Source organism: Pelobates fuscus, chromosome 10 (genome assembly GCF_036172605.1).
Source record: "Pelobates fuscus isolate aPelFus1 chromosome 10, aPelFus1.pri, whole genome shotgun sequence".
NCBI lineage: Eukaryota > Metazoa > Chordata > Amphibia > Anura > Pelobatidae > Pelobates > Pelobates fuscus.
This window is the reverse complement of record NC_086326.1, coordinates 65980267-66002186: the sequence shown is the minus strand read 5'-3', so window position 1 is coordinate 66002186 and position 21920 is coordinate 65980267. Positions and strand designations below refer to the sequence as shown.

At 41.6% G+C, this 21920-nt stretch overlaps 1 protein-coding gene across 1 annotated transcript in view; it reads left to right on the top strand.

The window, feature by feature from the left end:
- The window catches only part of ANKRD22 (ankyrin repeat domain 22), a 29899-nt gene that overhangs the window by 5778 nt on the left and 2201 nt on the right, over window positions 1-21920 (top strand). The window contains exons 3-6 of the mRNA XM_063434986.1: window positions 8345-8536; window positions 9548-9655; window positions 13299-13376; window positions 19501-19599. Coding sequence (XP_063291056.1) covers window positions 8345-8536; window positions 9548-9655; window positions 13299-13376; window positions 19501-19599 — 477 coding nt within the window. The remainder of the gene's footprint in view (window positions 1-8344; window positions 8537-9547; window positions 9656-13298; window positions 13377-19500; window positions 19600-21920) is intronic.

Here is a 21920-nt window from a genome sequence, read left to right as displayed (position 1 = left end):
GCTATAGAACAAGGATGCCCAAAAGGTAGATCCCCAGATGTTCTAAAACTACAACTTCCATGATGCTTAGTCATTCTAGGCAGCATGGGAGTTGTAGTTGTACAACATCCGGGGATCTACCTTTTGTGCACCCCTGCTACAGAACATACCAGACATTTCTTATGATCTGACCTTCTGTCCCTGAACTGTGATGTTAAGCTGTCCTGTTGTCTTGGTGGGAGGGTCACCTGCAGAGAGAGGCTAGCATAGTTTGTCCTGAGGGCTAGTACAAGTGAATGGCCTGTTCTTTCCTGAAAAGATTGATAGATGTCTGAATGGTGTGCATGGTGCTAGTCACAGGGAGCAAGCAATGTATGGGTTTGACAGATGGATGTTGCTGGAGTTGACCTGCACAACATTATTGAGCCTTTTTTTTTTTTTTTTTTTTTTTTGTGCATAGAAGGTTACATACAGCATTGCTTGCATGGCCACAGCAGCTCTGACAAGCAAATTATTCGTAAAGTCGTGAACATATTAGTGGCATACGATTAACTGGCACATTTTTGTTTTAGTAGATGAGTCTTATAACACTTAGTAATTGCTAGGCGTTGCATAATATCAAGTAGTGAGTATCGGTTACATGCAGGTAATTTGCTTAGATTAGTTAGGTACATGCTTAGATATGAACGTTACCACATCACCCCTTACGCCCCTTAACTACACTTGGACGCCGTAGGTAAGGCCTGAGAGATACTATATCAACCCCTTGCCTCTTATAACTATACATGGATGCCTTTAGCACATTAAGTCAGGTAATATTTCGCCATATTTACGCTAGCGAGAGTGAAGACTATTTAGGTCATGCTTAAAAAGTCCCTTTGTGGCTGGAAAGGTCTGCCTTCCATGGAGTCTGCTTGTTCCCATTGTTGTCTGGTGGTCTGCTCGTGTTGTGGCGGCTGTGGGCTGGTTAGCCGGTACTGCGTGGGGCGTTGTGCTCCGTCCGATTCTCTGGGCCTGGGTCTCGGAGTGTCCATAAGGAGATGTGGCGCAGAGTGGGGGTTGATGTGCTCTGCAGGGTGCTCGTAGTCGGCCTCTGAGGGTGTTGACTCTTCGAGGGGTAGGCGGCATGCTAGGTTGCAGGGGTACTAGCAGGTGTGGGATTACGGCCTGGACCTGTGCCTATTATGAGCTGCCGTTGTGGGTGAGCAGCTTAAGAGGGCACTGACCGGGACTCCTTACCGCTTGGCCTCCGCCATCTTGGTGTCTGTGGCTGGATTGCAGGTTTCGCCAGTTGTGCCTGTCATGCCCCCTGTTTCTCCGGTGTGTATTAGGCGCGGCGGCCATTTTGTTGTGTCCCATGCGGTCTCAGGCTGGGCTCCCTGCCGATCGGCTGTAGCGGTCGGGTCTCGAGGATGTGTAGACCGGGATCACCCCCTGGTCCATAGGGGGGGGAGGTACGGGGCCGGTGTCCCCGTGGGTCTGACTCTGAGTGCTGGACGGTGTGTTGCAGGGCGGCGGCCGTCCGCCCCGCTTGCCTCCGGGGTAGGCCGCAATGGAGTCAGATCGGCTTTCTCTCCCAGGGGACTGAAGCCTATCAGGCCAGCCTCACCCTGGTTCCAGGATACTCCGCCCGGTGGGGGCCGCCGTTGGCGGTCTGTTTTAAGACGATAATCTTAAGGTTAGTGTGTAGTTCCATTTTAGGTTGCAGGAGCTGGTTTTGCGTGCGACCAGCCAGCTCGGCGGTCCGGCCCCGCCCCCCATCATTGAGCCTTTTTTAGAGATCTGTGCATAACTATGAGACACAGGTTCTTTCCAATAACTCCGTTGCCACTACGGTCTCCTATCCTCCTTCGGTTACTTGCAAATAGTGACCTCCAGGAACATCCATACATTCTCGTTCTAGTATTTTATTTATTGCTATGATCTCTGGATCACCAAAGTTACAGAGGTGTAGAAAGACCCTATTCTATATAAAATACTATACATTAAAATGAAGACTGTCGTTGCTGCTTGGTTGTATGTTCAAAACATAACAGCCACTTCTGCAATAGTGACAGTTCCTCATTCCCTCGACCAAATGAATGGTATTGGGGTTAGGAAAGGAGTGCAGATAAATATAAAACACCCTTACTGCTACAGCACTCCTGGGGAAAAGCCAGATTACACATAAGGCGGCATAGGCGCTCTAGATGTAAGGGGGTCCTCTGTGAGTCGACGGGCAGATTAAAAAAAAAAAATGTCCCTGCTTAGGCCTGAGCCTCCTCTTTTGCTCAAGGAAGCTTTGTGTTCTGCACCTCTTGGGTGCAGATCACTTTAAGAGCTCCTTCACTGTCCTCCATCGACATTGACTGAATGATGAGACCCTGTGGAAGCTCTTAAAGTGACCTGCACCTAATACCGGTGCAGATTACAACACTCCCTCATCTGGGATCCTTTTTTCAGTGTGCATCCACTGGACCATCATGAAAAGATAAGCAGGAGAGGGGCAAACACACACACACACACAACATATACACACAACTCCTCCACACACAAGCCACTGCAGACATAACACTCAACCAGCACACAAAGGGGTTCTCTGCCTCCTCACACAAAACTCAGCCAGTACACACACTCTCGTACACGCAATCTTACACACAACACTAATAGAACAGAGCCCCGGACTCTAGGAGGGGTCCCATGTAACGAAAATATACCCCAACACGCAGGATTCAGCTAAACAGAAGACAACACAGAGGGGAGATACGTCTACCGGACCTTAGAGTGGCCGGACTCAACGTATATAGGAGAAGTACAGAGTCAGGAACGATCCGAGGTCAAGGGCACAAAGAGACAGCATAAACTAGGACTAGCCGGGGTCTGGTACACCGTAAACCGCAAGCCGGCAAACAGAACAGATAAGGATAAAGAAATAACGTAGTCAGAAAACAAAGCCAAGGTCAAGTACGAAGGAACACAACTGAATACAACAAGCGCTAAAGGGAACTGAAACAGAAACCACAATAGGGCAAGGAACCAAGGGGAAAAAGGTGAGTATAAATAACTAAACAACTATTTTGATTGGTCCCTGTCATCTCCACGCCCCCAAAAGGTAAGTGTATGGGGAGTGTGGCATGACAGGGACCAATGGGAGGCCTTTTCCAATTTAGGCTCCCACTGTCCCTTTAAGAGCGCGCCCGAGACCCGTGGCGCGCTCTTAGAGTCAGGCGGGACAAGTGACTGCTTCTCGCGGTCACTGCCCGCCTTCCTGTTCCTGCCTTCGGATGAGCTGCGCGCGGCTCGTGCAGCAGCAGGACCGCGCGCGGCTCGAACAGAGGACCTCGGCCGGCCCCTGGAAAGGGTAAGTACCGCTACACCCCAACCTGGCATCCTGCCTCGGGCCCTGGGCAACACGAATTTGTCTATGTTCTGAGGTCACTTACGTGTGCTCAGGCATCTGGTTATAAAATGCCACAGGAGTGTATACGTGCTTGGGCATTACTTCCAAAGTGCAATATGGCAGTATGTCCTCTGGCAATTCCAGCCTGGCAAACAAAATGTAAAAAAAAATAAAAAGTGGGGGGGGGGGGGGGGGGGGCTGGGGGGAGTAGAGAGGGAACATGCAGAACATGCAGTGGTGATGTTGTAAAGACACAACATATGTTTAAAGATTTGAGGAACAGTGTTTTACTTAACATCTACTATCTTGGCAAACAAACATGGGGATTAGGTTACACCATTCGGCCATATAATCCGCTACGCAACAGTTCCACAAAATAAAGCAAAATAAACGTTTGTGATTAATAAATAAAACAATAGCACAACCCAAGTAAATTTTAGTTGGCTATTGCTTTGTGCAAAAACTAAAAATGTAATTTGCTTTCTGTTTTGTCTTTTGTTGAAAGGCATGAGGGGGACTGCATTAGTGACTTAAAATTCAAACACTTTTAACATGGCTGTTCCTGAAATGGTTAAAGGAATTGTTGATAAATATTTAATGAGTGTCCCTGGTTCCTCTGTGTGTGCAAGAAGAATCCACTCCATTATCTTGTCACTGGGAAGATTAGTCAGATGTGACTAATCACCAACATGACTGTTTTGATCTAGGTGTGCTGCTGTTTGGTCAGTACGCCTATTCTCTGTTTAGGAAAATGTGGTAATACCAGTTGTAGCTTCTCATAAAATAATAATGTAGAGTACCGGGAGCACATTTTTTTTTAGACAAGGAGACTTAACTGTCACTTTACTTCTCAATGGCAACTGCTTACTTTTGCAAACATTCCAAGTGCCTCTTTTTAGGAGAGACTGTCCATATTTGGCCCCAAATCACCCTGTCCCTCTTTTCTATCCCAATGTTCTTCTGTTTTGGAGCTCCATATTGTTGGTGTGGCTGAGTATATACCAGAGCTCCACAGCAATGCTCACAGTAGTGCAGACCACAAACTGCCTTGCAGTTATAGTAAGGGGCAGGGGAGGGCCAACATTCTGGGAGATCTTTTGATCTGATCAGCAGAATTTTGACCACTCTTGCTATAGATGGGTTTTAAGGCATCTGGGTTTGTTCAGCTTTGCAAATGTCTACTCTAGGACAGTTTTAGTTCAAATTGTGTATGGTCATAGCAGATAAGTACTTCTGACCAAAGGGAGTCAAATAAGGTTGTAACTGCTGGCACAAGAATGAGATAGCTGGACTAAAGAGTTACTAAAGTTGTATGTATTCATTACAAAATTATATTTAAAAAAATAAAAGGTGATGATACATGCAAAATATTGTCTTCAGTAATAATAAATTGACATTTTTCCTTTAATTTTGGTGTACATTTTGGAAATTGGTGATCCCACTAAGAAAATAAAAAATGTAAAACAAGTTTTTATTTAACTCAAACCTATGAGGAAAAAATAAAGGCACTCTACGTGCTGTAAAAACATGAGCAGCAAAAACTGCACCTCCTCAGAACAGTTGACAAAGATAAAAAAATACACCAAAGTAGGGGTCTGCTCTAAAATACATATCATCTGTCCAATATTATAAAAACTGTGATGAGCATGTAAGAGAAAATACATAAAAAGATGGTGCAAATAATTAAATACTAGGTACACACATCACATAAATAATGGTGCTAATAATTACAACACATTGTAGTATACACTGATCAGCCAAGTATTGGGAAGCAAGTGAATAGTCAGTTCTTTTCATGTGTTGGAAGCCAGAAGAATGGGCAAGCGAAAAGATCGTAGTGACTTTGACAAGAGCCAAAAAGTGATGACTAAATAAGAGTCAAAGCATCTCCAAAATAGCAAGTCTTGTGGAGTGTTCCCAGTATGCAGTGGTTGGTGCAAGGAAGAACAACCGCTGAACCGGCCTCCGTGTCATGGACGTCCAAGGATCATTGATGAACGTGAGAAAAGCCATTTGGTCAGATCACATGAAAGAGTTACTGTAGCTCAAATTGCTTAAGCAAAATTAATGCTGGCCACGATCAAAAGGTGTCAGAACACACAGTGCATCATATATGGGGCCGAGTACCCTCGAACCGGCCAGAGTGCTCATGGGGACCTCTGCCCACCACCGAAAGCATCTTCAATAGGAATGTGTACGTCAGAACTAGACCATGGAGAAGTGGAAGAAGGTTGCCTGGTCTGATGAATCTAGTTTTCTTTTAAATCAGGTGGATGGCCAGATGTGTGTCATTTACCTGTGAAGAGATGGCAGCAGGACGCAGGCGAATCAGTATTATGCTCTGGGCAATGTACTGCTGGGAAATCTTGGGTCTTGGCATTCATGTGGATATTAATTTGACACATACCACCTACTTGAGTATTGTTGCACCCCTTCATGGCAATGATGTTCTCTGATGCAAAAAATTGTTCGGAAATGGTTTAAGGAGCATGACAAAGAATCAAGGTCTTGCCTTGGCCTACAAATTCCCCAGATCTCAATCCGATTTTGAGAATATGTAGAATGTGCTGGAACAGCAAATCCCATCCATAGATGCCCCACCTTGCAACTTGCAAGACTTAAAGGATCTGCTGCTAATGTCTTGGTGACACATACCATAGGACACTTTCAGAAGTCTTGTGGAGTCTATATTTTGATGAATCAGAGCTGTTTTAGCCTGCATGAGGGGCACCTATACGATATTAGGCAGGTGTTATTTTAATGCTGGGTATCTCTCTTTAAGTTGTAATGTACAATAGTGCAAGAAATTTAAATAAACAGAAGTAACGTATGGTTATGTTGGAATTCTGCTAAACTAGAACCAACTAAGGTGGTAAATTCAGAGAGAAGATTGAAATACAGCTTCCAGGGCAAAAAGTAATGCCAAGTTGCCAAGCACTTACAAGAATCAGCAGACTCTGCTCTATGTTCAGCATATAGAAAGCATTGAGACCTTTGTTCTGGATCTGGGACTCCTATTTTAAGGGACCCTGCTGGTGTGGGAGCTGCACTCACACGGGCTTCCACCTCTGTGCAAGCAGGTATTAGATGTGACCTCATATCCTGGCACACACAATCTGTCCTAGCAGAGCATGCAGGGAAAGTAAGAGGAAAGCATGTGTTGGTCAGTCTTAGCCTTTTTCTGGACTCCAGGGACAGTAGTCTGGAGCTTTCCCACTTCTTTCCAAAGCAGGAGTAGAGGGAAGGATATTAGAATTTTGTATTTGCTAGTGCAGGCATAAGCAACCTTCGGCACTCCAGATGTTTTGGACTACACCTCCCATGATGCTTTGACAGCAGTATGAGGGTAAGAGCATTATGGGGGATGTAGTCCACAACATCTGGAGTGCCGAAGGTTGCCTATCCCTGTGCTAGTGTATGCGTGTCAGACACAAACACTGACATGCATACATACTAATTCACATGCACTCGAATGAGGTCATTTATTATAATTTTTTTCTTTCCTTGCTAGTTTATCTATTTCATATCCGCGTGTTTATGTATTATTGTTAATTTTGTTTGTGTACTCTGCAGGGAGTACTGTTATAGTATAGTCCTAGTGCCTTAAACCTAGTACAATCGTGATTATTATTATTATTATTATTATTATTATTATAAAGCGCCAACAAATTCCGCAGCGCTGTACAATGGGTGGACTAACAAACAAGTATATGTGACCAGACTGGTTGGATGCACAGGAACAGAGGGGTTGAGGGCCCTGCTCAATGAGCTTATGAGCTAGTGGATTAATGATGCGCTTACGCTATGCTTGTTGGGAACACTTCCCTAGTGTCCCCAAAGTCAAAATGGTGGGACAGGAGCTGCAAATTGGGACTGTCACGTTCACAATCGGTATGGTAGGGAGGCCTATGATGGGGTTTGTGTGGCTTTGTATATCTCTGTATGCATGTATCTATGCATGCATTTTAGTGTGTTGCCAAATAGTTGCGGAGTAGCAAGTTATGTATGTGTTTCTGGCTTATTGCATGTATGTGATTGGATAAATATTTATGTATGCCCTGTTGGATTGAAGGGACTAGTTATGTATATGTAGCTGATTATATATGTGAACAGGGCCTGGACCCTGCAAAATGTTCTCACATAGGGCCCTGCAAATGGTAATGGTGAACCTGTGCTTTATGTTGAACAATTTAAAAAAAATAAAATATTAAATATTGAAGTGGCTCTGTCACTTTTCAGTATTTTTATACAGATAAATTCATTTTGAAATACTGATCGAGATTTTGTTGGAATATCACTGCAATTCCAACGCAATCCAAAGACGATAGAAGACAAAGAAGGTTTAACAAAAGGCAGAGCTCCACCATCAACTTCCGTCCATTCACATTTAATGGCTGTGGAATTCAGACATTGATCTAGGGAGGCTACCATGGACTTGTATCCTTCATCCTTCTGTGCTGATCCATCACCTACCAAAAGAAGCACCAGGAGCAGAAAAGGGTAGCACCATGAGGTGACCGCAACTGCAAGGGACAGCTCAAGATAAATAAAGCTTACTTCACCTGCCCCCCGCGGCCACCAGACCTACACTGGATCTGTCGGTTTCTGGAAATTTATGAAATATACAAGATCCTCGAAAGTGACATCTGCTTTAATAAAATTGAATGTCTAAAACAAATCCTCTGGATTATGTTCCATTACTTTGTATGAGAAAGACCATTGCAAATTTATATTTATATAAACAGATATTACACCACTTATTAAAACCGCACTGAATTCCTAATTAAAGGGATACAACTGTAACTTGCTCACAATATGTTGATAATATTTCTAAGTTTGGTTTGGCCCAACTCTGTTTTTAGGAAATGAACCTCTTACATTCTGTCATGTTCTCTTTGGGGATCGCTCCTCTTTGATGTACAATGTAATTCTAGTTCTGTGCCATGCTAATGTTGTTTGCTTTTTTTGTTTGTTTTTTGTTTTTAGCCAATCTGCCAAGCTTCATATCAGAATAACGTAGATGAAGTCAAGCTCTTGCTAGATGAAGACATCAAAGTCTTAAATGTACGTGATAGCTGTGGTGGAGATACTCCTCTGATCTGTGCCTGTAGAAAAGGACACGTTCGAGTGGCAAGTTATTTACTGTCCATGAAAGCAGATGTAAACCTCACAAATAATGTAAGTACAAAATCTATCAATGTTCTCACAATGTGATTTTCATAATTCAATACACTGCTTGTACATTCTTACATGTTACTTTAGTTCTCAATCAAATCATGAAGAACAAATACTCTTGGGCTTAAATGGACATGAACATTCATCACTTGACCTTTGCTGTTTTTTTTGGTTTTTTTTTTTAAACCACCAAGCAAACACTTTAAACAAATATACAAACCGAAATAAAGCAAGAAAAACTTTGCAAAGTATGAAATAAATGTTTAACCCCTTAAGGACACATGACATGTGTGACATGTCATGATTCCCTTTTATTACAGAAGTTTGGTCCTTAAGGGGTTAAACTTGGTATACATTTTGGTTAGAATGCATTGTTAGGCACGCCTTCTAGCTAGGTGACATTCTACTGTATTAATGATGTAAATGTTTTAGGATATTGGCACGTAGTGTCGTGTACATTGATCAGTGGATAACATGAACAAAATTATTGCAATTCATCTACAGAGATTTTTTGGCTGCACACCTTGATGTGATGAGAAAGAGTAGTACTCGCCAGGAATTGTAGAGACTTGGCAAAAACTAAAAATAGATCCATTCTTTAGCTCTGCTCTATTGTCCAGAAATGACTATCCCGTTGCCAATCACCTGGTTTAGTAAATAAGTTCAAAGTGTCCAAGATTGATTACCATTGTCCTCTTTATTGAGGAAAGTTTACTACGTTCTGTTCAAGTGCACAGATTGGAATCCACTTTTACAGCAGGCTGTTTGTTAGTTTTGTTTTTTGTTTGTTTGGTTTTGTTTAAAATTAAAAACACTCCTATTAATATTACTTTTGGAAACCAGACCTATAAATCAAAATCAGGTTTTATATAATCCACTTTTGTAGAACTACAGTCTTTTTATGATTTGCAAAAAGAGTAAACCACATTTCAGTTATTTAAGAATATTTATTTCAAGTTAAATGGCAGGTGAAGGTGACCTACTGTTTGTTTTATCCCATTACTATGGCTACAGAAAGAAAGGACATGTTTGCACTATGCTGTAAGACGAAGATTTACATTCCTGGACTACCTGCTAATAATTATTTTAATGCCGGTTTTGCTTGTTGGATATCTTATCATGGTAAGTGCACACTGATAAGTTTATTTTTTATTTTTTTATGTTTTTTTTTTTTTTTTTTTTTCCTAGCATGCCAATTTATTCCATGGTAACTCCTAGGTTGTAGGATTTTTTTTTTTACAATGTACAAGATTTATTCAATGGTCGGAAGATGTGATGTTTACTAAAAGTGTAAAAAATATTTATTTTACAGATTTACTGATTTGTTTAAAACTAGGAAAAATCATGTACTTCTAATAACTTTAAGAATAAATGTAGTGTAGGTTTATATATTTGTTTGTTTTAAGGTAGGATGATCGCTGGTGAGGTGAAAACAAGTAAGTATTTTTTTCTAGTAGGTTTCCAACACTTGAATACCTGGCCACGTGGTCTGGGACAGAAAAAGGCACTTTTGGTCAAGAGGATTAACCACTGTGTGTGTGTGTGTGTGTGTGTATGTATGTGGTCCAGGTAGATTTTGCACCCCTGGCTCTGAAATATATATCGTAAACCGGTGGTAAACTTTTCCTTTTTTTTTTTTTTTTAACAAATGTACTGCTCTCGCCTGGTAAATTAACCCTTTGCACACTGCTTACAAAGAGCGGAAAGGTGTAGACCACATGGTAGCCTTTCCTAGTTACTTGGTGGTTCTGAGGACCACATTTCATTATTTATTTTCTTCTTTTAAGAGGGACCCGATCATGTGTTCATACCAAGGAACTCCTTCAGATGCCACTTGGGTATTCTGTTTTTAAATTGGTTTTAGGCCTATGTTTATGGGGACAGTATCAGAAGGGTCTTATTTCATTGATTTATTATGACATCTGTTCCCATTCTACCATCTTTGCGCTACTTCAGTCAGAGGGAGTAGATCTGGGGGAGGAATTGGGTAGTGACTCTTGGAGGAACATTTTGTATAGATGGTGTGTTTTGTGTTGACGATGCTTTACATACTTTATGGCCTTCCCTATTCATTTTAGTCAGGGCAATTTTTTTCTTCACCTAAAAAGAAGACCTAAAGGAGAACTCTGAATAACCAAATAATTAATAGTCCCAGGTATGAAGTTTTAAAGTTGACCGCTAAAAATATGGGTCTTGCTACAGTGGTGCATAGATCAATGTCTAAAACCAGGAACAGGTGCAACATTAAAGAATAACTTCTGTTTGCCTTTGAAGGACATGTGGTGAGCTATGAAGTTGTGAAAAAGTTATTGCATTAGGACAGTGATTGCGAACATTCTTGAGCCCGAGTGCCCAAACCACAATACAAACCAACTTTTTTTCCTCAAATTAAACCTGAATACTGAGGTTTAGGTTTAGAAAAAACAACTCCTACAGTTGTCCAACTAATTAACATATTTTGTTTTAAAAGAAGAACACCCCAACCGAGTTCAATGATACAAACAAATTTTTTTTTTAATTGAAAAACCTCAATTCTAGTAAATGAAAACACACTGGTGTTTGGTGGTGCATCATCTAACTAAGGACCTATTCCCACTTATCCACTTGCAGTTTGCAAACATCTTACATGCTGCTTTGGCGCAGTTTACATCAGAATTACACCTGTCTTGCATCCGGTTTTGGTGCAGCTTTGTATGTATGTCAATGGATATGCATTTTTCATCAGGTTTCTGTCTGTCCAGCTGCACCAAAACTGCATGTAAACTGTACAAAAGATGTGTACAAGGGGATACTCCACTTGTAATGTGATTACATGCCAGACTGAAATTGTATGAGGAGCATCTCCTCCTCTTCTCCCCTCAGCATCTTCTCATTCTCCTCCTCCTCCTCCTCCTCCCCTCCCCTGCATCTTCCCTTCTCTACCCACAGCATCTTCTCCTCCTCTGCCCCAGCATCAGATTCCATTCCGCTGCTGTGAGGGGGTGTGGGCCAGTGATGTATTTACCACAAAGCAAACAAGCCATTTGCCTAGAGTGGCACTTTCAGGGGGCGCGCCAAAAAACGCCACCCCAAGCTCCCAAACACATGTCTTGTTTGCCTCATGTCCTGGGGCTGTCTTTCTTCGGGCCCCCCTCCTCCGAGGTGTTAAACTACTAATATTCTAGCCAGGCGGCAAGGAAGCACTGTCCTCCACTCTTCTTGCTCTCTCACGCTCTGTGAGTGAGTGTAGCTGTCAGTGTGTGTGTCTGTCAGTGTGTCAAATCAGTGAGGATGGGTATGTCTGTGAGTGTGTGTCTGTCATTTTGTGTGTGTCTGTCAGTGAGTGGGTGTGTCAGTGTGTGTCTGTCAGTGAAAGTGTGTGTTGATTGAACAGTGTGTGTGTGTGTGTGTGCGCGCCAATGACTGTATGTGTGTGCCAATGACTGTGTATCTGCAATTGAGTGTATGTCGGTGCATGTATCAATGAGGGCCTGTGTCTGTCAGTCAAAGAAGTGGCCTTGACACGAATTGGGGGGGCAAATTAAGATTTGGGGGGTGGGGTGCACAAATTTAGTTGTGCCTAGGTCAGCACAAATCCAAAATACAACACCTGTGTGGGCGCAAGGGAGCACTGACTTACTTGCTGTTCCAGCACTGCTCCCTCCGCGTTGCCTGATAGACATCATTTCCTGTCTCCCGGTGGCATCAGCGGAGGGAGCAGTGCTGGAACAGCACATAAGTCAATGCTCTCTCGCAGCCCTCCATCCATTACACCTACCAACGATACGAAAGCAGAGTAGTCGCCTGACGTTTTGGGCAGGCAGGTGCCTACTCTGCATTGCTGTCAGCCCACAGAGCTTGCTCAGGCGTGCCATAGGTTCGCCATCGCTGTCTTAGAATATCAAACATGATTTAATACATGAGAGAAAAATAGGTAGCAAGAGAGGCGAGAACGGACAACTGCTCAATTAGCCTGCCCTTCGGTTGGTCCCCGCTCAGATCTCATGCAGGTTTTAGTTCAACTTGTGCCATTACAGAGAGAACATCTCTGAAGCATATCAGACTGGTCCCACCCATGCTGGCATTTCGGATCTGGACTGCCAGTATGGGTGGGACCAGTCTGATATGCTTCTTTATTTTTTTATTTTTTTTAATTTAGATTTAGGTGGGGGTAGGCTAAATTTAATAGGAGGAGAGCACTATAGGGTTAGTAAAACAGATTTATTTTCCTTTAATATTATTCAACCGTGTAAACCTGACAATCTCACAGCTCTGCATATATTGTATATTTTAGACCGAAACAGACACAGAATGTTTGGAGAACCCTGCATGCAAACTAAAATCTCCTGCTTGCTTCCCCCAATATACCAATGACTAGCGATGCAAAAATATGTCTTCATTGATCAGAATGTAACTATTTGTCTCCACCCCTTGCAATGTTTCCTTTTTGTTTAGAAATGGTTTTGCCAAGATGAGTAAATGTTTATTTTGGGTGTTTGTTCTTTTACAAAAAGAGGAATAATTTGATTGTTTAATAAACGGCAAATTACAGTGATTTCAAAACCCAATTGTAAAGTTTAAACAAATTTAGCCAACGTGGGAAAAGTATCCATTTTGCTATTGATTTTACAAAGTAATTTTAATTTCACCACAGATTACTTTTGGATTAAATGACGGAGTTATATCTTGTTTCTTAGTATTTCTTAACACATTCCTTTATTTTTTTCATTGTGTATAGTTTCCACATGTGGGTTCTGATCAAAGCTTAATTTTTTTCGTAAAACAGATTTCAAAGACCAAGCAGAATGAGAAATTAATACGGCTGTTAATAGAGTATGGAGTGGATGTTAATGTGCAAGATTACGTAAGTATTTTTAGAATTCTGTACAAATGTCTTACAGATTCCCATTCCAATATCATACACCAAATTACAGTAAACCATAAATTTCTGCCATATGATTTATACACAATAATCAGACTTTCCTGACTTTCACTGATGGACAATAAATGTACGGATGGCTCATTTAGCAAGGTCATATTAGAATAAATGCTCTTAAATAGTTGTTTGCATTTCATACTGGGCCACTGGAGCCAGTGGTAGACAGCACGGAGCCTTGAGGATACAATAAGGTTCCCCCCACCAATTACCCTAAAACCGGACTCCACATTAATATTAATCACATATCAATCCTACGTCGTTAATTGCTTATTAATTGAGATGGATAAAAAAAAATCACATGGTTATTATTTCTAAGTCCATGATTTTATTTAACCACAAAAACACTGGTTTAAAACTGGCCCAGAGTTTACCTTTTTGCACTGTTTCGTCAGCTTTTTTTGGAACGGCAGTAATGTCCATGGACTGTACTAATACACTAAACAGACATGGGGTTTTCGTGTTTTTACAAATATATTTATATTTAATAGTGATACAAGAACAAATAAACATGGGATGTAGTTATGGTATTAAATTATAAGTAGACATATACATGCAGAAGGAATGATAACCCAGGAGAAGAGATCAAGGTAAGAGCAACCCTCTCCAACTAGATGTTTAGGAGACAATTAAAATAAGGATTGGTGCATCTAATTTATCCCAGTGATGGTATCCCCTTATATTTTGGACTCACAAGTTATTTTGTTCCTTTGTTTGCAGTGGCAAATATACCAACCTGTTCCCAAATTGTCAGAGAACATTAAAGACCTGTAACTGATTGATTTTTTTTTTCTTCTCTCGCATGGACTATGATCCAACACACAGAACTTAAGTAAACAAAAATAAACCAGAATGCAAAAGCGTATTACCGAGCCTTAGAGTAGCTGAACTTAACGCTATATAGACTAGTACAAGAAAGACTGGTCAGGGAGACAGAGAATACATAAACGAGTAGAGAAGCCAAAGTTTAAGGATATTAGAATGGAGAATGGTCAAGATACAAGCCGGGGTCAGATAACTTGGGTACAACTATAGTAAACACACTTTTGGATAACCACTAAGGAAAAACCACGACAGGGCTCAACATAATGGCCAAATGAGCTTCTGTAGCCCTAGGAGGCAGTAATTGGTTATTAGCCGTCATGTGACCCCAGAATGTGTGGTGTGTGCACATTTACGCCACTAATTGGGTCAGGGAAGGTGTAGCCATCTAAGAGCTCCGATTTGCGTCAGCCAGCATCGGGAAAAAGACTGCATTAGAGTGCGGAGACTGGAAAGGCACTACAGGCAAGAGGATGCACCGCGCGGGAATGCGCCACACCAGACTGGTCCGTGACAGTATTGAATAACTCTGAGGAGTGGGTATCCCCTCAAATTCTGTCTCAAGTCACAAAAGGATATGATCCCATTGTGTGTTTACATTGAAATTTTTTTTTTTTTTTTTTTAAATATATTCTTCCCTCAGCACTTTCAGAGAAAAGCAAATGTCTGACTGCCAATAGTGGGAATTACAGCTGGATAACATCTTAAGACAGAGATTTATAAACACCTTACATTTATACAGCTCTAATGATAAAATAGAATCTGACAATAAACGACACACATTTCGATCCGCGATATGACCTTCAGCTTCTCACTTTGGAGCTATCTCAAGGGTGTTTGATTCACCAGCTGTTTAGCCCCCACTGCTTCTTGTTTTCCTTTTCAAAAATCCATATCACGCTTTTTATAATATGTTGATTTAGCCAGCGCTATGCCATAAGTTAAAACTGCATTATACCAATATGCCAATAATTGGTGGGATACATCTCTGGAAAACTCCGCTTGCCTGTGAGAGTCTAGGTTTATGCCAATTTTTTTTAAATGAATGAATTTTTTCTGATGCTGTCCATATCTAGTTTTGTTAATAGGCCCATTGATCATTTCTTGTTGTCTCTCTTACTGTAAATCCACAGATGAGTCTCTTAACCTCATATTTCCCTTGCTGACCGCGTCATCAACCTAATAATGATTGACTGGTGCTGGTGATCTCATATGCTTAAATGAACACATTAGTAACTGTGTATATCGGTTTCATCGTGCGTTGAGTGCATCAAATGGCCTGTATTTGATCTGATAATTGATCAGAATGTTCCAGAAGCAACACAATGGGTTTCCTTGGGGAACAGATAAGAAGTAGCATTGAAAGCTCCGAAGTCAGAAAGCATTCCATCTGGAAAGTGCATTTACAAACCGTATCACATGGTATCTTAGTCTTTAACCATGACATTCTGTTTTGCCAGTCAAGAGAATATAATGTGCTTGTTTTCCTAGCTGAAATGATTTGCTTGCTTGTTAGTGTTGACATTTTTGGTTCATCCTATTTGCGTAGGAGTTCTCCAAACACACTGCTAGAACATTATTAGCCAAAGGGCAACCAACGTCTTTTATGCATACCATTAACCTCACAAAAGGGTAAATGAAAAAATATGTTTAGTAACTCCACCAGAAGCATATAGTATTTATCTAATTTAGGGATATTCACGAAAGTCAGAATTCAGGGTAAATTTAAGTTCAAAATAACCAACTGGAAAACCTCCACTATACTTTCCATTTGGCTTCTCTGGTCTTAAATTTAAAATTCACTTTGAATTCTCATGTTACTGAATAACCCTGCCTGTTGCAAACCTGCACCAAGATGGCAAAATCTAAAATTTGTGTACACGTGAATAAGTGGATGTTACAGAAGCATTCAATGTTGCTTTAAATTGAAGAGTCTCTATACAATCCAGCATGGATTATGTAATCCGGTGACCCAAAATAAGGGAGTGCACAAGTAATTTGCAGTACGGTTTTGTGTTTTTCATTGAAATAACACAAAGTTAAAGGGACCGTTTAGGCACAATAACTACTTTATCAAAATTAAGTTATGGTGCCAGAAGGTCCCATTCGAGAATGGTTTAACCCAAAAGTCTATGTTCCAACGCTGAATCTCCCTGCCTCTTTGCCCTTCCGTTTTCCAAAATTCTCTAAAACAGAAGGTTCTAGCAGAATTGGGCAGCGGTCCGTTGACTCTATTGGCCAATCCTTTAAAACTTGCTTGAAAAGAAACTTACCTTTTTCAAGCCAGTCTTATATATGGGTATATTTGCACTTTTGTGCTGTGGGCTAATTACACCCCCCGGTACATGTGACTTTGGCTGCCCAGAACTTTGGTGCAGACTGCCAAGTGTTGATTCTGTACAAAATTTACGTCAGCCGTCAACGCACACTTCAGTGCTCTACTTCTGCAAGGGGGAAGCTTGTGTCTTCCTTTCTTCACTGCAGCCCCCCTGTGTCCTTATAAGCTCCATTTAAATGTATTTATTTTTTTAAGATCCCTGCTCCCTCCATCCCTCTAGCTCAGAGCTTCCCTATGAGAAACATTTGATTAGTCCCCGCAGCAGCTGCAATGACATTAGATGGGGGTGTGCTGAACAGCTCCGGAATGTTTGCCCGGCACTGTTTTTTTTTTTTTTTTTTTTGTTTTTTTTTGTCAATCTTTCTTTTATTAAGGCACGTGCAATAGGGTACAGAACAAAAAGAGGGGAAATGCAATAGTGATATACAGATAAGGGTTAATACAGCGTTAATTACATTTCCTGCTAAACAATGCCTAATTTTTTATTTTTTATGTTGGTTAACGAGTTTATGTTCACGTTTGGTTTTGGAACGGTTGAACAAACATGTTTAAAACATAGTTTTAACATCACTCCAGCCCTATCACGTCGTGACATAGGTGTTGGAGCAGGGAGCCCCAGCCACGACTTGTCGTCTAACTGTCAGCTGGTCAGTGGTGGCCTATGGGTTATACCGATGCACATTTTCATTAGGAGTCTAGGTTTGAACACCTTTAAACTTAAATGCAGTATGACAGCAGAAAACGGTACAACAGGTAACGAAACATGCATTTAGTATTATGGCTGGCGGCGCTTCTCTGACATGGATATGTCTATGACTATGCAAAAATGTATACAGCCTAACGAAGCCTATGCAGTTGAGTTAGCAGTAACTAAATAGAATACATATAAAGTTAAACCAAAAAGCTGAGGTAAGGAGCGCCAGACGGCAGTAATCAATGCTAGAGGCAGCCTAAGATGTGTGGTCATGTTCTATACTCTCTAAGCATAAAGATGCCCTGCATAAAATCTAGGGTGGGACGCTTAGAGAAACTCGATTGGGTCAGTAGGTATAACATTTGAGAGCAGTTAGCAGAGTCCACACATTGTTAAATACAGTGCTGATATGCATGAGAGTACGATTGCATTGGGTAAATAACTGCTATGTGATCTGTGGTTAACGAGCTAGTTGCCTGCGGTAAGTATATGGTATGGTTTGCTCCACTGCTGCTACTTGGAACGAAAAGTCTCTGCTGCGCATTGCCAGGGCCATACTGTAAGACATACTGTGCAGTGAGATTTTGCAGTGTCTCTGTTGTAGGGCCTGCAGGGCCGCAGATGGTCTCCGGGTCAGTCCGCCTCGGTCAGCCCACACCAGCTCTGGAGGATATGCTGCTGGGTCCAGAGCACTGCAGGGTATCTTCCCTCGTTGGTTGTGGATGGGCTCTATGCCGGTGTAGTTCGCCGGGCAGCAGCCCTGTCGCATTGAGGACTGTGCTGAACTTGTGCTCCGAGGTCTGTATTCCGGTCGAGTGGTGAGGTAGGGTAGCGCAAACATATTCTGCAGCGCTTAGAGCTGGTAAGCTCAGGACAATGTCCTTGATTTATGTGGCAGCCACATGGGTCCGGCAGGTTGGTGAAGTCTGGGGCAGGCGGCATGCTTGGTTTCAGGGGTGCTAGCAGGTGTGGGATTACGGCCTGGACCATTATGCGCTGCCGTTGTGGGTGAGCAGCCCAAGAGGGCTCTGACCAGGACTCCTTACCACTTGGCCTCCGCCAGCTTGGTATCTGTGGCCGGATTGCCGGTTTCGCCATTCGTGCCTGTCATGCCCCCTGTTTCTCCGGTGTGTGTTAGGCGCGGCGGCCATTTTGCGTCCCATGCGGTCTCATGCTGGGCTCCCTGCTGATCGGTTGTAACGATCGGGTCTCGAGGATGTGTAGACCGGGATCACCCCCCTGGTCCATAGGGGGGGGGTACGGGGCCGGTGTCCCCATGGGTCTGACTCTGAGTGCTGGACGGCGTGCTGCAGGGCGGCGGCCGTCCGCCCCGCCTGCCTCCGGGGTAGGCCGCAATGGAGTCAGATCGGCTTTCTCTCCCAGGGGACTGAAGCCTATCAGGCCAGCCTCACCCTGGGTCCAGGATACTCCGCCCGGTGGGGGCCGCCGTTGCCGGTCTGTTTCGAGACGATAATCTTAAGGTCAGTGTATGGTTTCATGTTAGGTTGCAGGAGCTGGTCTTGCATGCGACCAGCCAGCTCGGCGGTCCGGCCCCGCCCCCGGCACTGTTTTTTTAATACTTTTGTTAGCAATTGGATAGTGGACCTAATGAATAATGCCCAATGGAGCAATATTTGTTTAAAAACAAAATTAGGTTTAAAAAAAAAAATAAAAAAAAAAATTGAGTAACCCTTTTAGCAAGGGAATTGCTAAAATTACTTACAATAGTTAAAATGGGGGGGGGGGGGGGCGCGGGGGAGAGAATACAGTTTATATATATATATATATATATATATATATATATAGTAAATTTTAGACATTTACAGGGTTAGAGAATACCCTTTCTAGTTACTACCTCTGGACCTTCATTCAAGCAAAATGTTTCTAGGCAGGAAGCTGGAACACCAGAATATGTATGTGATGATGTGTAATCTTGAAGAATTAATTAGGTAATTGCAAAATGATAAGTGTTGCTGGTTTTCCTGTTAGTTTATTATCAAATATATGTCTGTCTGATACATATGTTTAATAGTTGTCAAAGCTTCTCAATTGTACATTAAAGCCATAACTTTATTTGGACTTTGATCTAGAACATGCTAAAACCCATTTCTATAGGAACTGAACATTGGGTTGTATGTTCACTAAAGTACTGAAAGCTTAATTTGAAAAATTAACGTAAATATCTTTTTTTGTTTCAGCTAGGAAACACTGCTCTTCATTATGCATGCAAGATGAAAAGTCAAACTATTGTACCAATTCTTTTTGACGCACAAGCAGATCCGTATATAAAGAACAAGGCAAGTATAAAATACAGATTGTGAGGTGTACTTAAAGTGACACTAAGCATCAATACCACTTTAGCCTGATGAAGCAGTGTGGGTGTACAGGTCATGCCTCTGAAGTCTCACTGCTCATTTCTCTGCCATTTAGGAGTAAAATCACTTCCGTCTTTGTTTATGCAGCCCTGGCTCACACAGCCTGCATGGAAAAAAACCTTTCTTTTTCAATCAGATGTTTGCTCTAGAAGCTCTTATCTCCTGCTCTGTAAGTTGACATTTAATCACACACTGGATGCTCCTGTAACAGGTTATTAACAGTGCATGAGATAAGAAATTCTTAATTAAACAGAATGTGCAACAAAGGCAGTTTAAACATTAGATATCTCTTTACAGGAAGTGTTTAGGAAGGCTGCGTGAGTCACCTGTAGGGAGGTGTGACTAGGGCTGTATAAACAATGTGCTCTATCTAAGTGAAATACACTGAAAATAGCTCTGCTAGCTTAACTAACCCTCTCCATGCTTTCAACGTAAAACTAAACTGTGTTATTATAGCCTTATAATTTGTAAAGTACATATTGTGACTTACTGTGTATGGGTGCAGTCATGTTTGATTTGTTTGATCACAATTTACCCCGTCTTGAATAGGTAGGTAATTGAGAGCTAGTGAACATTTATGAATCCTTGCATTACATGATAGTGCTGTGAATATCAAAACATGGCCATGAGATGGTTTCACACCTTGAATGTTTGTATTGTGTTGGATTATAAATTGTGCTTCTGACCAAAGTGGATAAGATTGCCAGTTTCCCAAAGAGAGGGCAAGCCAAGAGGTGCACAGAATGGGCTAGCAAGTTCTACTTCTGCACTAAATTAGAATCCAAAGAAGCTATAGAATAATAGCAACAAAATACTAATTAAATTTGAATGCTTTAATCTGACCTCTACCCATTCTCTCAAAAATGTATTTATAGAAAGGTTTTAAAATTAATGGCTCCAACAGGAACTTTATATTTTACATTATTTACATCTCTTATGCATTTGTTTGTTACCTTGTGTATCACAGTCAAAGTGGAAAGGATTGGTGGTGGATTGAGCTCACGTGCATATATTTCCAATATGTATAACTAATTATTTTGAGAGAGAATAATAAAATCCACCACTACAGCTTGCTGTGTGTAAATAGTCACACAGTTTTAGAGTGGCTTGATTTCTTCCTTAAAGGAACACTATAGTCCCCTAAATGACTTTAGCTAAATAAAGCAGTTTTAGTGTATAGATCATTCCCCTGCAATTTCACTGCTCAATTCACTGTCATTTAGGAGTTAAATCACTTTGTTTCTGTTTATGCAGCCCTAGCCACACCTCCCCTGGCTATGATTGACAGAGCCTGCATGAAAGAAAAAACTGGTTTCACTTTCAAACAGATGCAATTTACCTTAAATAATTGTATCTCAATCTCTAAATTGAACTTTAATCACATACAGGAGGCTCTTGCAGGGTCTAGCAAGCTATTAACATAGCAGGGGATAAGAAAATCTTAATTAAACAGAACTTGCAATAAAGAAAGCCTAAATAGGGCTCTCTTTACAGGAAGTGTTTATGGAAGGCTGTGCAAGTCACATGCAGGGAGGTGTGACTAGGGTTCATAAACAAAGGGATTTAACTCATAAATGGCAGATGATTGAGCAGTGAGGCTGCAGGGGCATGTTCTATACACCAAAACTGCTTTATTAAGCTAAAGTTGTTCAGGTGACTATAGTGTCCCTTTAAGTGTCTATTCAGAGCAGTTCTTGCTTACTGGTTGAGAGCTCTAAACCAATAAGCTGCACCACTGAGTTTAGCAGCTTGGCTCAGAGCTTAAAGCTCTAGTCTATGTTGTTAGTAGTGTAGGTGAGGCATGGTGCCTGGCAGGCTCCAGGTAAGGCGATTTATACACAAATAAGATTTAGTGTAATAACAGGGCTATTTAGAGCCTAAATATAATTATCACAATCGTGTGACAGTGATCAGTTATTCAGATTATTATAAGCTACTTGAATGTGCCGCCGTATATGGAGTCTAAGGTGCCATTAAAAAAAAAAAAAAAAAAAGCAAAGTCCTCCATAAATAATTACCGTGAACCAAAATAAGGAGTTACCATTTAGGTAAGGCAATTTGACATACAATGGGCTGAGAACCAAGACACTACTGGCACCCTAACCTGAGATCACCGAGATTAATGGTCTCAGTCAATTCAATGCTTTCCTATAGGCAAGCATTGGGAGCCCAGTGCGTATGCAGAGCAAAACACCACACTGAGCCAATCCATCTCTCTGAGACCATGTGATAAAAATAGCAGA